This window comes from Scomber scombrus, chromosome 9 (genome assembly GCF_963691925.1).
Source record: "Scomber scombrus chromosome 9, fScoSco1.1, whole genome shotgun sequence".
Lineage (NCBI taxonomy): Eukaryota > Metazoa > Chordata > Actinopteri > Scombriformes > Scombridae > Scomber > Scomber scombrus.
The window spans coordinates 6,024,962-6,041,077 of NC_084978.1; the positions used below are offsets into that span (position 1 = coordinate 6,024,962).

General features: G+C 41.6%; 1 protein-coding gene across 1 annotated transcript in view; it reads left to right on the forward strand.

Annotated features, from left to right (window-relative positions):
- Positions 1 to 200: 200 nt before the first annotated feature.
- ankrd50 (ankyrin repeat domain 50) overlaps positions 201 to 16,116 on the forward strand; it is a 37,149-nt gene continuing 21,233 nt past the window's right edge. The window contains exons 1-3 of the mRNA XM_062425496.1: positions 201 to 426; positions 1,860 to 2,988; positions 15,680 to 15,912. Coding sequence (XP_062281480.1) covers positions 2,483 to 2,988; positions 15,680 to 15,912 — 739 coding nt within the window. The 5' untranslated portion in view covers positions 201 to 426; positions 1,860 to 2,482. The remainder of the gene's footprint in view (positions 427 to 1,859; positions 2,989 to 15,679; positions 15,913 to 16,116) is intronic.

Consider the following 16,116-nt stretch of genomic DNA (forward strand, 5'->3'; position numbering starts at 1 on the left):
TTAAATGAGAAGATAATATAGCCTACACAATGTCAAAATTAGTGCCACACTGATAACATTTAAATAATGGCGACAAGAAGGTAAAACACCAACTCCCACAAGACCTTGCGCCACTCACTGGTGTGTGCTCTGCATGCAGTGGGGAGAGATGTGGAGTGTTTTGGAGGCGGAGAGTCAGTCGGCTGGGCTCACTGTGGAGCTGTGTCGGGCAGCAGGAGGAGCCGACACTGACTGAAAAAAAAGACCGATTCAAAGAAAGACACGAAGGTTGCTCAAATGCACAAATTTGAGCTTTGAATCACAACGGTGGAGTGGCTCATACGAAGCGATTTTTTGGTTGTTTTTTTAAAAACGTGGACAGACAAGACTACAGACACAGCAACACCATAAAAAACACACACACACATCAAGAGGAATCGGCAAGAGGTGAGAGGAAAACCGTTTGGGGTTGAGAGAGAGAGAGAGAAAGAGAGAGAGATATTTGAAACTGTAGCAAAAATAGTGAAACGCTCCACAATTGGCTTAATTGAAGTTTAAGGAACAGTTTGGGTTGTGTGCAGTAACAGGACACGCTGCATTCAACATTGTATGTGTGGTTTTCTTCCGCTAAAAATGCATGCAATTGTTAGCTAGTCTGTTTTTTTTTCTTTAAAGCCCTCATAGGTGTAAATTGTATCCAATGTGAAATGGGTGAGGTTTGTCTGGCCATACAAAAGACTTGTGCTGCCTTTTCACTCACTGGAGTCAATTCGTGTCGTTTGCTCTGATAGATTATTCGTCGCCCCCCGCCTCAAAACACAGCTGACCCTTGATAGATTTTACATGCATTTTGCAAAAAAAAAAAAGAAAAAAAAAAGCTTAGTGTTGGAGGTGAAGGGAGAAGGCAGGGAGAGCGCCTCTTTTTGGAAGACAGAAAGGTGGAAATGTATCGCAGTCTGTGTGAAACCTTGTTATTTGGCAGCGTTACAAAGTAACCAGAAACAGTGTGCGTGAGTGTGTGTTTGTTTGTGTGTGTGTGTGTGTGTGTGTGTGTGTATTCTTGGCTGGAGAGGCTGCATTTGCTCCAGTATTGAGAAGCAGTAGTAAGCAGTGATGAGGAGCAAAATAAAAAAAGGTGGTTAAACTGCAGTTAATCAAAAAAGAAAGAAAGCAACAGACATCTAATCAAGAAAAGCTCAGATTTAATACCTTTCCCCTCCTTTTAAAGATCCATCAGCATGGCACTTAACGTCATTTCCTAATCACTGACTATCATAGAGGCTATACTCTGGATTTGAATTCTGCTAGATTTTTGTCAGCTTGAAAAAAAGGCCTTTTAACCGATTTTTAGGTGGGGTTAGCTTCCACTTCCACTCATGTAACCGGCCCCTGTAAGTGCAGGAAAAGGGGGTCCTCTCATTTGGACTTTTCCCCCCCTACAGCTCAGGACGGATGTGGACTGTTTGGGATTTAAAGCCACATAGGAAGGAAGGGGGGATCAGTGGATCGACTAGAGAAACTGGACGATCCCCTGCCAAGAATTTAGTTGCAGGGCAGGCAGTGATGTGGGTAGTGGAGGATAAAAGCACCAACTTACCCACCTTTTTTTTGTAAGTGGAGGAATAGCGTTAACCCTTCGTTGTAGGTTGGAAAATAATTTCAAATAGAAGCATGCATCATAAAAGGCGGTATCAAACTGTTGCATTGTGCATGTGCATGTGTTTTATTGTGTGCCTATTTTTGTATTTACTTACTACAGTAATGTATATCTCTCAGCAGTCACTGTACTTTAGTAATTTAGATGACTAATTCACATGCAGCATAAAGTTGTATATGATTTCTGTCCTAATTTAGCCCTTATTTCTGTCTCTGTTTTCCAGGGGAAAAGCCAGGCTTAGAATGTTATTGGAGAAATTGACTCTGCACTGGCAGTCTCATCCATGTTAATGTAATGGAAACGTGCTTTGGTTACCCCCGGTAACATCTGAAATGCATCAGCGGAAATATATCAGCAACTCCCATGGCTAATTGTATCAAGCGGTGGCTTGAGTTTGCTAGTGGATGCACTCAAGAGCCGGGTGCCCTGCCATGCCCAGCGCCATGCTAAAGCAACACACTCATAATAACAAGGAGCACTCAGTACAACCAGTGGGAAAGCTGTGGAAAAAGTTGGTGGAAAATCTATGGTTTGAGCCTTGATTTTGATTTCCTTTTTTTATTTTGACCTAGATATTCTGTAACGCACCATAGCTCTGCTGCTTTTCCTGCCATCTGCAGCGGCTCCTCTCTACTTTCACTCAAGTTGCATTCATTTTGGCTTCTTCTCAGCATAACCACCAAGGACGACTAAAGTGCAAGCTGCTTTCTGAGAGGCACTTTCACAGCCGACGTAATGGATGTTCGAATTTACAGCCAGCCTTTGTTGGAGTTGAAAATGTGAGGGGCAGAATGAAGGGACCCCTATGAAGAGGAGGAATAGGTGGAACAGCAGCACAAGATCAAAATGGCCCAAACCAGTTTGCTGCAGGGGAAGCGCTTTTACTGCCGGGAGTGGGTCTTCCATAAGATCCAGCATTGCCTCCAGGAGAAAACCAACAGCCTCAGTGGAGTGACCAGCACTCCTAATAAGCAGCCCCCACTGACGCCCGGCGGGGGTGCATCTAACCCCGGCAGCCTGACAGCAGGTTCTGCCAAAACAGGTAGCTCGTGGGGGGTGTTGCTGGTAGGAGGGCCAGGAAGCGGGAAAACTGCACTTTGCACAGAGCTGTTATGGCCCACGTCGACCCAGGGATCCCACCGGGGTCTGCACCAGCAGAGCCTGGCTTTCCACTTCTGCCGGGCGGACGACTCGGACACGCTGTGTGTCGGCGGGTTCATCCGAGGTCTGGTGGCTCAGATCTGCCGCAGCGGGCTGGTGCCGGGATACGAGGAGAAGGTTCGCGACCCAGCTGTGCAGAGCACTTTGCAGCCTGGAGAGTGTGAGAGGAACCCTACAGAGGCTTTCAAGAGGTGAGGACACACACGTACATCATATATTATTCCTCTTTACCTTGTCCTTTAAATCAACTATAACCAGAGGATTTCACTGATTGGCACACTTTCAGACAAAGGAGGAATTAATCTGCGAATGTAAGTGATTAGTTGATCAACAGAAGATTAACAATCCATTGTTTCAAGCAAAAATACCAAACATTCACCGGTTCCTGCTTCTTAAATGTGAGGATTTGCTGTGTTTCCCCAGTCTTAAATCATTAGTCATTGAATGTTTATACGTTTTGGGCTGTTGTTTGGACAAAAGAAGTTATTTAAAGATGTCATGTTTGATCTTTTTATCTTATAGACTAAACAATTATTTAAAAAAAATGACAAATCATAAATGAAAAGAATTGCTGGTTGCAGCTCTACATGGAATAACCTGCTGTTTTTATATTGGGATAAAATGCATTTTCTTCACCGTATATTGTAACATCTTCTGTAAAAACATGCAGCATTGACCCTCTTACACCTCTCTAGTGTTTCCAGGTACTGTTGGAAATCTAGGAATCTGGTTTGCCTAGAAACGTAAAATGCAAAACCAACCCCTCCCCCTACCTCCCCACTCCACCTCCTGACCCCGATGCACCCCCTCCCCTTTTTTTTCTTCTTTTTTTTTTTTTTTACTGCTGCTCACACTCATCGCATAGCTCCGCCTCAGCAGCCACTCAACTTATTTGATGTCATGGTTTTGTTGGTTTTCCCCCCCGGTGTGGCATGCTGGGTGGGACTGTCCCTGCTTAGCTTCTGATTCAAGAAAGGTCAGATATTTTTAAGTTGGCAGTGGAGCTCAGGTGGCCAGACGCTCATGAGGAAGGAGCTTTGAACTGCGACTGACTCAGTGAGTGACTTACCGTCTGACCTGAGCGACTGACGATGAAGCGCACATGTGAAACTGAAGTACAGTAGGCTTGTGGACTTCCAGCGCCCTGCCCGGGCATGTAACACGATCAAGATGGACTGTTATTGTAGGCAGAGGCTTTAAAAGGAGCTGCGCATGAGCGTGTGTGCATGTGGGTTACTTGCACGACTTGTCTACACAGTATAGGTCAGGCAGTCTATGCTACACAGGCTGGAATGCAGCACTGAACATACACTCACGTTTCTCGTCTGGCCATCTGGTGACGCTTATTGCACCACCTCGACATCACACACACACACACGGGGGGGGGGGGGGGAGAAATAGGTCAAACGTTCAGCAAGGTAAATCATTTTTTTAAACGTTCACCAGAGTCAACAGCTAAAACCTACGCTTAATTTTTTTTTTCTACACACACTCATTCTCAAGGAAACTAACGCTCCTCTTGTCATCTGCTCCTAATCACGCTGCCTCTACCTCTACCGATGACTCTGACTTCAGTTTGACCCTTTCAGATAAAAGGCAGGTTATCATAGAGACATAAACAGAGACTGAACCCAGCAGGGACGGACTTCTCACTTTCAGCTCTGCTCTGTGTCACAGTGGATGTTGGAGGGCCGTTTGCGGACAGTCGCATTAGCTCAAGTTTGCCTCATGAGGGAAATATTCTGTAGCACTTAAAACCCCATGGGCCCTAAATCTGCGAGCGACAAAGACACCAGGCTTATCATAAGAGCCTGTGTTGTTTCTGAGCCAAATGCGCACTTCGGTGAATGAATGCCTTATCGCCATCTCAGGTGTAAAAGCGTCCAGGGCTCCGCTGTATACAAATAATCTTAACGGCCCCCCCGGGTGTTCTAGATGCTATCTGGTTTCAGGAAGCCAAGATTGTCAGCTGGCATTGACAATAAAAAAAATTAAAAAAACAGGGCTAGAAATGAAAGGCGTGTAAAACTTTTATTATTATTCCAGCATTATAGCCCCAAATTTACATCAGGAATAAAAACTCACAGAGGGGTGCACTTGTTTTGATTGAACAGAAACAGGGCTGTACTCTACTCTTTAAAAGTTATATAGGTTTCATTTAGTTCAGGGTCTCGTTTAACAGATTTTTTTTTAACCCCCACCAACCCCCTTCCAGCTGTGATTTTAAACGTTAGCTAGTGGGTGAATGCAAGAGGCCCTGCCAAATTCTTTAGCCTAGTCAAAGACAAACAAGTCTGTTTGTTGATAGTAATCACCGGTTGTGTGTTAATACACTGAAACTGGTTCAGACATGGGTTTACGTCCACTCCGTACAACTTGATCAGTGCTTTTCCCATCTGTGCATCTGTAGCCAGGCTTTTGACATTTTTGATCATTATTGTGTATCAATAAATCCCCTCCACTTACACTCTGCCCCCATTTTTAATCATCTCAGCTGGTGCAAATATGTAAATAAATACAGTTAAACCATTTGAAATATATCTGAGATGAGTAGTCAGTGTAAAAGTGCTCCTTAAACAGAATGGCTGCTCTAAATATGTTTTTCATTAAATTTTATTTACTGGTATCAGTATTTTAACGTTGAAGTGGAGTTTTGTTTGAACTGCATAATTTACTGTTAAATGTTTGCATAGTTTAATCTGTAACAGTGCATCAATTTTTACAAGCCAACCATATGTTTTGTGTATAAATATGAATCTGCAAAGTAGCTACAGCTGTAAATGTAGAGAAAATACAATGTACAATGTTTACCTATGTTTACCTATGAAAGGTAGCGAAATAGCACAAAATGATAATACAAACAAGACGACGGCTCTGAGGATTTTAGAAAATTGTGAGGTTGTGAATCTCTTTTCCTCCAACCGAATCATACCCGCCTAAGAAATTGTTGATTAGCCATCGATCACAGTCAACAACAAGCTGTTCTGTTATATATTTGTAGCTGTAATTAATATCCTAATTTTATTTTTAAAAGCCGACTAAACGTTTTTACAGGTGTGGAAATCTTGTCAAATATTGGGTTATTTGAATCTAAAGCCCGGTTCAGACCAAAGATTAACCACAAGACGAGTTGAAACTCGCAGCTACTTGCAAAACCTTCCAGTTTACACCAATGCGATTAGACGAGATGGTGTATCGTAACCATAGCAACGACTCTCTGTACTTAAGCTCTAACTGACGCCTTTTTTTTGGATATGGATATAATTTGTAGCGTTTTAAAATACAAATAAGAACAGTGATAGTGAGTTAATTGCTACAGTTGCATTTCTAGTACTGATGAAAACATGAAAAAACGAGACAGACAAGGCTCTATTTTCCTTTGTCCAAAACTCTCAAAACTGTCATTTCCATCAGCTGACAGTTTGCTGACTTGACCAGCTGACTTTGCTACGAGCTGATTGGCTGTTGAAACAGGCGACGTGCCTTACTAAAATCTAAAATCAGCCACTGGCGACCCCATCAGCCAGCTTCAGTCAAGCTGAGACGGGCCACTTTCACAGCGCTGCAGCTTTTTTCCCACAACACTTCAAAACAGTTTAATCTTATTGTGAATTTTTGGACTGAAATGAGCCTAAAAACATAAAAATGAACCGTTAACGACAAATGCCTGAAAAATATTAATTCACATTGAAAGTGCAGTATCCAATCCAGCCATATAGCCCAGTCCTGATAATATGCTCTCATTTCATGCATTACTCATAGTAATTAGCAGGGCAGCAAAGGTCATGTGCCACAGTTCCTCAGATAAAAGGCAGTTTCATCTTTCAGCTTGCCAGTCTGAAACTGAAGTCTTGTTCACACAACAAACTTGATACGTGTGACTGCCTGGATGGGTCAAATTCATTGCCATCAGTGTTATCTAAAGGGTTTGACTCTTGGGTTGTAGTGTATCATCAAGGATTTTTTTTTTTTTTTGTAGACAAAGCCAGAGCACATTCCTCATTCTTTATCACATCTGCATTAGTCTCTGTCTTGGCTCTATCAAAGGCCACTGCCATGTTTTGACTGGAGTCCTCCACTTTTAATGAGTCAGTGTGTTTTCAGCAGCCAGCCTCCTGCCCTCCAACATACCTCACTTTCTCCTTTCAGGACAAAAGAGCTGCTGGCTTCAAATAGGTGGAATTAACTCGGTCATGTGGGTCAAACTAAAGGCAACCTTTTTTTTTTTTGTGTGTGTTTTTTTTGCTGATGGGACAAAACTGCCCTTTTAGTCTAGGTGTAGCTTTATGTTGATCTGTTGTTGGGCTGTTCTCCATTGAGCATGAATTAGACTTCAATTGCAGCTGGATAAGTTTGTATTTCTTTGTAAAGGGCACAGACTTCAGGAATGATGAATGGCTGTGGCTTAATTTTGTGAACAAGATTTGAAGTTCCTTGGCAGTGTTTTATTCTCTCACTATGTTAGAAATTGATCCTCAAGGTTTGGATATTTTTTACGAGAAAAACGCTTTTTAATTTATTTTATTTTTTTGTTTTCTGGCAGTTAAATCAAGTATTTCTTTGTAAAACTTTGCCCGCTGCTTTGTTCCAAATCACTGTTGGTAATTTAGATAAGTAGTGACATTAATCAAAACAGAAGCATGATTAGATCTAGTCTGGTAGCCTCCAGAGAACATGATTATTGCTTGGCTTTTACAAAAAATTGTCATTCTACAAGACAATATGGCATTACTGGCTCACTTCTTCCTTTTTTTAGAACATTATGACAGCGAGTTGCAGTTATTGGCTCCTGGTGATGTAGGGAAATTGTGAGTTGCAAAACCACATATGTAAATAGAAATGACATCAAAATGTTTTGTCATCCTGTGATCTAACAGCTACTTAAAAAAGGGAGAAGGAACCTGTCTAATAACGTGAAATTAAGGGAAAACTGTTAAGTCACGTTTGTTGCCTCTGTCTGATTTTTTTTTTTACAGAATTCAGTGTCGAGCACATTTTAATCTCATCTAAAAACCAACCAAGACATTTTCTTCTTAGGCTGGCGTCAGAGCTTTGGGGTTTTTTTTTTTCCTTTTGTGTTGATTTTTTGACTGTTGCACATGGAGCTGCCCTACTTATTGAGGTTAAGGGACGTTAAATGAAAGCGGCCTGGGCCTTTCATGTGGTGCACGGCTGTGGAAAACTCGCTGCAGATTAGGGCCACGTTTTAGAAAAAAAAAAAAAAAAAAAGGCTCCCAGTGTGACGCATCAACTCCAGTCGAGCAGATGAGGAGAAACAGCAGCAGCACTGGTGCGGCTGCAACGATGACTCAGCAATCTGAGGCCACTCTCTGTCTCCACTACCGCCGACGAGCAGTGTATGTCTTTATGCAGGGGTTCATTTGTGTGCGTGTGCGTGTGTGGATGAGCCTACATGCTTATGCGGGTGCACAACTCATTAATATTATTGTTATCCCACACAATAAATGTATGGAGGTGGCCAACCTTGTAGAAGAAGAGTCGCTAAAAGTTTTGACTCATTCATAACCTGCTTTTGTAACATTGAGAATAATAATAATTTGGTCTATAAGATATACAAAAAATATTGAAGAATTGCCGTCATGGGTCTCTAGAAGTCTGGTTAATTTTTTCAAGTTTTCATGTGGTCAAGCTGACCTGCAGTCTGTAGCTAGAACCAGTGCTATTTTTGCTTGATACATTATCTCTAAGGTAAAGTTCCCTGAACACTTGATTTCTAAGTGTAACTTTTTCTAGATAACATTGGATATTTATTTATTAAGAGTTGATCACATTTAATCTTCCATTTGCATGGTAAAATAAGCAGCAACCCCACAGCTGTCATCACACTTTGATTCAGATACTAATTAACTCTTAACACCTTTTCTCAAACTGAAGCCTGCGGTTAGAAAACAGAAACCCAGAGATCTCTTCTGTAATATAATCAAAACTCTTCTAACTTTGACATGTTTTTGGGAGCGTTTTGAGAACCCAGCACTCATAATATGAAGCAGATTGAGTAAATATGTTTTCAGGGAATTCAATTAATTATTAAGGTTGTTATCAATTACAATTTGTGATGAACTAATAGTTCTTATTTCCTTGTGCCAGACAGCTCACACTGCACTGTTTTGTCAGCAGAAATCTGTTGAATTGGGTTTAAGTTGTGTACATAATCCTGACTCAGAGGGGAACAGACACCTTCTAGGTTTACCTGTCCGTGTTGAAATCCTGGCGTTACCTGTGCATGTGAGTGTTTGAGGATAGACAGCAGTGTGAGAATAACAAGAGGATAAGAGTGTGTGTGTGTGTGTGTGTGTGTGTGTGTGTTTTGGAGGCAAACTGTGGCAGCAGTGTCAGTGGGGAGAAGAGAGGGAGTATAGGGAGGGGGTTGAAAAGGATGAAATTTCAGATTCCTTTGACAGTATTGGATAGCCGGCCAGGAATGCACACCTCGTCTGGGTTGGGAAGAGCTTGGGGGATTTGGAATAGTTTATCTGAGGTATGTGTGCTTCACAGAAACAAAGTGTGCAGTATGTTTACACTTTTGCAAATCATTAATGGGTTGAATAATAGGGGTAAACAAGTATTACCGATGATTCAAGGAGACAGATTTGGATGTTTTCAATAAGAATTGGGCATTCTGACAACCTTTTCATTGACTCAAAATGTCAACTGCAAGTTTTTCATACTTTTTAACAACCGCAATCTGGTGTGATGTAGTTGAAGGGTGGGGAAGAGGTTTAAATTTCAGATGGACAACACTCCAGATACAGCCCTCCCTTTTAGTCTCTATGTGACCAGTCCCATGACCAGAGTGTAACTTTAAAAAATCTTAATTTTAAGGACATTAGTAAGGGTCAATGATGGGGAACCATTTTGAAAAAGTCGTTTTTGTGTGTCACCCAGATTTGGCTCTCACGCGCTCCTCAGTTCCCCCTGACCAAGCAGACTGCAGGACATTGTTTCTCAGACAGCTGGAGGCAGCTTTGTCTGCTCGGTATCCAGCAAAGAATTGATTGTACAAATCTATTAAGCCTAGATCAAATTCTCTCTTTGTCCACCGTGTTTAAAACGAGGTAGAAACAAGCACTTTTTAAACACTTACAGGGGCTGTTTACAGGACTTTTTCACAGTGTGATGTCATTATATGAGCCGATCCTTATCTTTGACAGCTTGTTAAAAACAGCTGCTTTCATCACTGACCGAGGCGTGGCCTGTGGTGGAGCATGCATGGCAGTTACAGCTCATAAAGAGAATACTAACTGACTGAGGCACAGATACAAGAATAATATATATGTTTATTTAGTTCTTGTTACAAAATAAGCCACACTTGTTAAATGCATGTGTCCTGTACACAAACATCCACACAGGGACTTCATAAACATTCAAATAGTCAAAATTAAATCATTTAAATCACGAAATACTATTAGGAAACCAGTCTTAAGAATCTTTTAAAGTGTTTAATGCTAACTTTTGGTGCTTATTATGGTACTTAGGTTGTTGTTATTAACACTTGTCGCTATGTACACATTTTAGTGAGTACTGAGTAAATATGGAGATTGAATAACCAGCCCTAATAGAGAGCAATGCAGCTAATTTTCTGCCCCATATGCATAGGTTTGGGGTTTAATAGCATTTTTATCAAATCTGAATTCAGTATGGAATCAACATATCAAGCAGGAATCCTTATAAAATCAGTCAGCTGTTCACAATTTTGATTAACTAAGGTTATTATAAACTGAAACCAGAGTTATTTTCAAGTGAATTTCACGTTTGTCATAATGATTTATACTTTATACTCAGTGCCAATAAAAAATGAGGAGATAAAGATATTTGAGGATCTTGATCAGATATGGAGCTTACCAACTTAGAACTGGATCCCAACTGGAATCAGCTCCCAACCCGAGGAGCCAAAAACTCACTGAAATATGAAATGCGGGCAGATGAGCTTCATGTCAGGGGATGAAAAAGCGACAGACGTGGTTTTATGGTAATTTCTTACTAGACACAATGCAGCAATTCAAGCTTAATGACGACTTTTTAAAATGCTACCCAATGCTCCACTCAGTCATTTTGAACAAATGCTTATAATGGCCAATTTCTGTATTTTTTTTTTTTAAGTAACTACTTTACTGCTACAAGGTTGATATCCTCAAAGGGTTATCTATCTAATGCCAGGCTTTCAGCACAAATTAATGTAAATATGTCTGTCCACAGCTTACATTACCGCAGTTCAGCTCCTGTGTAACCACTCTGAATCTAACCTTTTGATTTGTAAAAAGCTTTAAAAAAAAATACACTTTATTCAACGCTTTACAGTAGCAGTAATGAAGCCTCACATTTGGAGTTTATGTCCAATCAGATAAAGCCGGAGTGAGATGATAAACAGATTGAGGAGGAAAAAAGAGCATATGGCCGACGTAACAGGAAGAATACAGTTAAAGTGCCTGAGCCTGGATGTTCAGATCATTCGCTCTCAGCACCACTCGCTCTTATTGTCCTCATCAGGGTGATTAATTTGAACAAGACGGTCGCATATGCATAATGTATAAATCGCATAGGAAAGAACCTGCAAGGTAGTTGTCTCTCTCACTCTGGATGAGCCGGTGCATGAGTCAGCTGTTGTCGCTTAGCTCTATCCCGACTACACAAAGACGCTGAGCAGGCTTCTTAACAATTGACTCGATGCTAAATGAAGTGATGGGGGGGGGGGTTCTTCTAATGAAAAGGACTCTCTGGTTTTCTTCTGACTGTGGTGGAAAGCTTTGTCAGTATCACTCTGTGTGGCGATCTGTTTGAAGCTGAGAGCTCACCATACTGGTCCTTCTTCCATTAATAGAGCAGTGTCAAGGCCGAGCACGAATCCCATATTTCAAGCTTTTTCTGTTGTTTGAACTTCCGCTGTATCCTGGCCAGTGTGTACATGTGTGAGTGTGTGTTTGTGTGTGTGCGGTGTTGTTTGGTTATGTGGCATGGATTTCAGGCTCTCCGCCCGCTCTATAAAATGAACTGTGTAAATTTGTAAGGCGCTGGCTCGGTGCCCAGCGCTGCCCTGTCGGCCCCAGACATCTTCACTAAACGTCACACTGAAAGCTTCACTTTGCACATTGTGGTGGAAGCGACGGCCGCCGCAGCCGAGAACACGACATGACAGATGGTGAGTGCATTAGGTGCATTTCACATCCCAGCCACCCCTTCCTTTTTTTCCTCTTGTCTTAAATAGCAATTGGCATCAACTTGGGCATATGCTGAGGACTTGAGAGAAAACGAGTTAGTCAGTACAATTGTCCAAGACCACAGCGTGTTGCTGAGTAACTTTTAATTCTCTGGCTCAGGTAGGCTTCAGGTTCCTGTGGAAAACTAAATCAGCTTTGCCTGCACTCATTTTCTCTCCATCTCCAGCGTCCCGTGGAGTTGTCTTTGTCTGCACCCCTTGTCTTTTGACTCTTTGACAGCCTGAAAGTAGCTGAATTGTGAGAGAAGAATGGCTCTTTGTTTTGCCCACTTGCTGTCACTGTGGATTTGATTGTCTCAGTAGGCAACCCAGCCTCGGACACAACCATTCACACACAGTCACCCCTGTGGATGGACATTCCTTTTGGCAAGGCTCCCAGATGGTACTGCAGGTTCTCTGTGGGCTGCAGCCATCAGAAGAAGTGATTGACTGTGTTTCTGAAAGGCCGAGCAACATCAGTGCGGAGCGCGAGGTTCGGAGAGCCCCTCGCTACCTTTCTTTACTTTCCTGTTGAGAGATCAAACTGCTCGGAGAGAGTTTTAAATAGAAGCTTAAGATTGTCGATGCTTTGCAAGAACACGTCTACCAGCGGTGACGTTACACTGAGCGGTTTCATTTAGTCCTGAAACGACTAGTTGATTGTTTAATGACTTGATGATGAGCAAGACTTAAGGTTCTCCAAAGTGAGTGAGGATGTTTTTATAATTTACAAGTTGAATGTTGAACAGAAACAAGTCATTTGAAGACTTTACCTCAGGGTTTGGGAACTGTTTTCACTATTATTAAGTTATTAGGAAAAAAGCAGTTGACAGTTTAATTTCTGGAAGTGATTTTAAATCATTTTATTCCAGATTGGTGGCCACTTAGGAAATTTCCCTTCAAATGTTTAATAAAGGTTAGCTTTACACTTGCAAATCACCTTTAACATTGTAGGCAGCTCAGTTTTATACCGTGAATCATCAGTCCAGACCTTTTCACTCTAGTTTAGTTCTCCTTCTTTGGGAAATACGTCTTTCTTTCTTTTTTAACTGACGCACAGTGTATTGTGTGCAAAGAGGTAATAATTGTGGCATCAAATGGCTGCCTGATGTTACATGACATGATTTTGGGAAAATGATGTCATGTAAAAACAGGGAATTTGTGTCTGTATGCATTTGTAATCAAGAGGAAACCAAAAGGCCTCTTCTGTGTGTCCCAGTACTTGGACAGAAAGCACACATACCATCACCCCAGCCATTTCCGCTCCCATGTGCGTGACTATAATGAACTAGGGGTAAAATTGAAGCTTAAAATGGAAGATGTTTAAAAAAAGGGAATGGCTTTGGAGCCACAGGGTTAGTGAAAGGCTGTTGAGCATCCAGAGGAAGTCTCATTAAAACAGTATTTTAGTGTTTTATGACAAAGCTTACAAGCAATGTCAGTTCCATTAAGGAAAAGTGGTAGTTAAAGAGACCGTCCCATCATCCGGAAGGTGACCAATTTTATCGGCGCGACAGCTACCCGTGAAAAGCCTCAGATGGCCTGAAGCCGTCTCCAGTCTTGAATCAAGTTTATTAATTGATTTGTTGAACCCCTTTTTAAATGTTTAATTAACCTAGACCCAGATTAAAATGTCACTAACATGAAATCCTCAGATCCTTTATCACGGCCAGTTGAGCTGGAAGTAATTTTATAAGTCAAGTTGGGGAATGACATTTTCCCCAAACGGACGTCTCACGGCTGGCCTCAAACTGTTGGTTGCAGTCGCAGCGGAGCAGAGATCCCGCCAGCACAAACACAGCTCCACCGCCTCACCAAGGTTTTTATGTGTAATGTTACACATTAGCACTGGAGCAAGTAGATTACATGTCTGGCTTGCAGTTTTGCGTTGATAAAAGGTTAATGTAGCATTTAAACTGTTAGACTAGTGCAGTGCAGTCAGCTGAGTATTGATGCGATGCTCGCTACAGAACGCTGTGCCACATGTTTGCTTCATCACAGGATGCTACAGGGCTGCTTTTAATGGGTGTTCATATTCAGACATCAATATTAATGTTGCAGGGAGGTTGGTGACATTGGGGAGAAAGAAATATTACATGTTTATTTGTCACAATAGTAGCAAATTATAACTCTTTTTTTTCTCTACAACATTTGATATAATCTCAAGGCTGAGTATTTAGCTCACGGGCAAATTTTTTTGATGAACAAAAAGGCGCGCTCAATTATAAATGACTGTATCTGCTCTGGATGTTTCCGTGAGCTCAGATCATCTGCTATGGGCCTCTTAATGGATGCAGTTTGGGTTGGATGGAGACATATTTAAACGCCTACTCTTTCTCCCAATTGAGACTGATGAACTGAGATTGGTACGCCTCAAGAAAATCACTCTGTTGTTCACTGTGGCTGTTTGTCATTGTAACGGCACTGTTGCATCATACCAAACGAACCCGCTGGGAACAGATTTATCCTGAAGTTAAACCTGAGCCATGCAAAGAACAATAACACTGAATCATTATTTTATAACATCCACTCAGGAGATTTTACTTTACTAACTTAAATGTCAGTTGTTTCGGGTGCAGAAAACATTTCATTTTGGTTAAATTTGACAAAATTTAGTGGATAAAGTGCCAGTATTGTGAAATAAGTTGATGCAATTAACATTAAAAGGTTAGCCTGTTAGATTCAAAATGCAGTTATTATCATCCTTTTATAACACAGGGTTATATAACGAAATGTAGTTTGTAGTCCCTTCATGCTACCCACAAAAAGAGAAATTATATAAATGGATTAATAAATAATAAGTCATAAAAATAACCTGTTTTATATTGGAGTGCGGAGGATGAACTGAGGAGACTCACAGCCTGATGAAAGAAGCTGCTCTGTAGTCTGGTGGTATGACAGCGGTTACTTCTGTATCTCTCGCCAGACGGCAGCAGGATGAACAGGCTGTGGTTGGGGTGGGTGTTGTCTTTTTAAGTATCCTTTGGGCTCCGTGCAGGCAACTCACCTCACCTCACCCATGTCACTGATGCTCCGTAGGTGGTTGTAAACGACCTGCCAAGTTCAAATTAGTCTGCTGACATATTGCTCCCTTTGGTAGCTAACTAGATGACTAACAAGTGAAGTAGCAGGCTCATAGCTGTTGGAAGTTTAAAAAAAGCATGGAAGTAGTCGGTGTTCAATGTAACATTGTTCCCCCCTCGGCCAGTAGATCAGAGTTTTACTGGTCCCTTGTATGTGCTCACTGGTGCTGCAGCCAAAAAATGAAAAGAACTCCTTTATTTTCATAATTTTGGTGATTTATTCCTTGTATACATAATGCATACAACAGCGAAGTTCCCTTTAGATTTGATTGTTTTTCTTTAGTTATGGATATGTAGTGTTGATGTATTTCACAACGAGTGAACAATAAATTATTAATTACTAAAGAAACATAAGCCCCCCACATGAAAAAAATAATTATTTGTCAGTTTGATTTAGAATGGAACTGCAGTTTCTTGTTCCTGCTCTGCGAAAGTTCACTCGCACTGCCCGCGGGAATTATCTCAGCCAATAAGATTACATGCTGCTTTCAGACAAGTGTTTTTTTTTCAAGAATGAATGATCAAAAATACTGAAAACTTAACATTCCTCCAACTTTTTTTCATGCCATCCTTCTCTCTCCTCAGATGCGTCCTTTTGCCTCTCCTGAGTGTGAAGCCTCCTCAGCAGTGTCTCTTCCTGCTGGTGGACTCCATCGACGAAGGCTGTCAGCTGGGCGAGGGGGAGCAGCGGTCTCCCCCCGGCTCCCCCAGGACCATCGCGGAGCTCCTGGCCAGCCATCATGAGTTTCTCCCTCCCTGGCTGCTGCTCATCTGCTCGGCACGCAGACAGAACAAGGCCATTACCAAACTTTTCACAGGTAAATATCCGGCGTTGCTATTGAATTCAAATGACAGTGTCTCATTCCCTAAGTGGAGAGGTTAATTATCAAAACACTTTACAATGCTGTGTGAAGCATCAAGCGTCAAAATAAAAGCGATACCTTTAATCACAGCTGAACTTAGCCGATGTAAAGAGACAATATGATGTATGAGATAATATGCACTTGTCAGTTGAGCTCCTT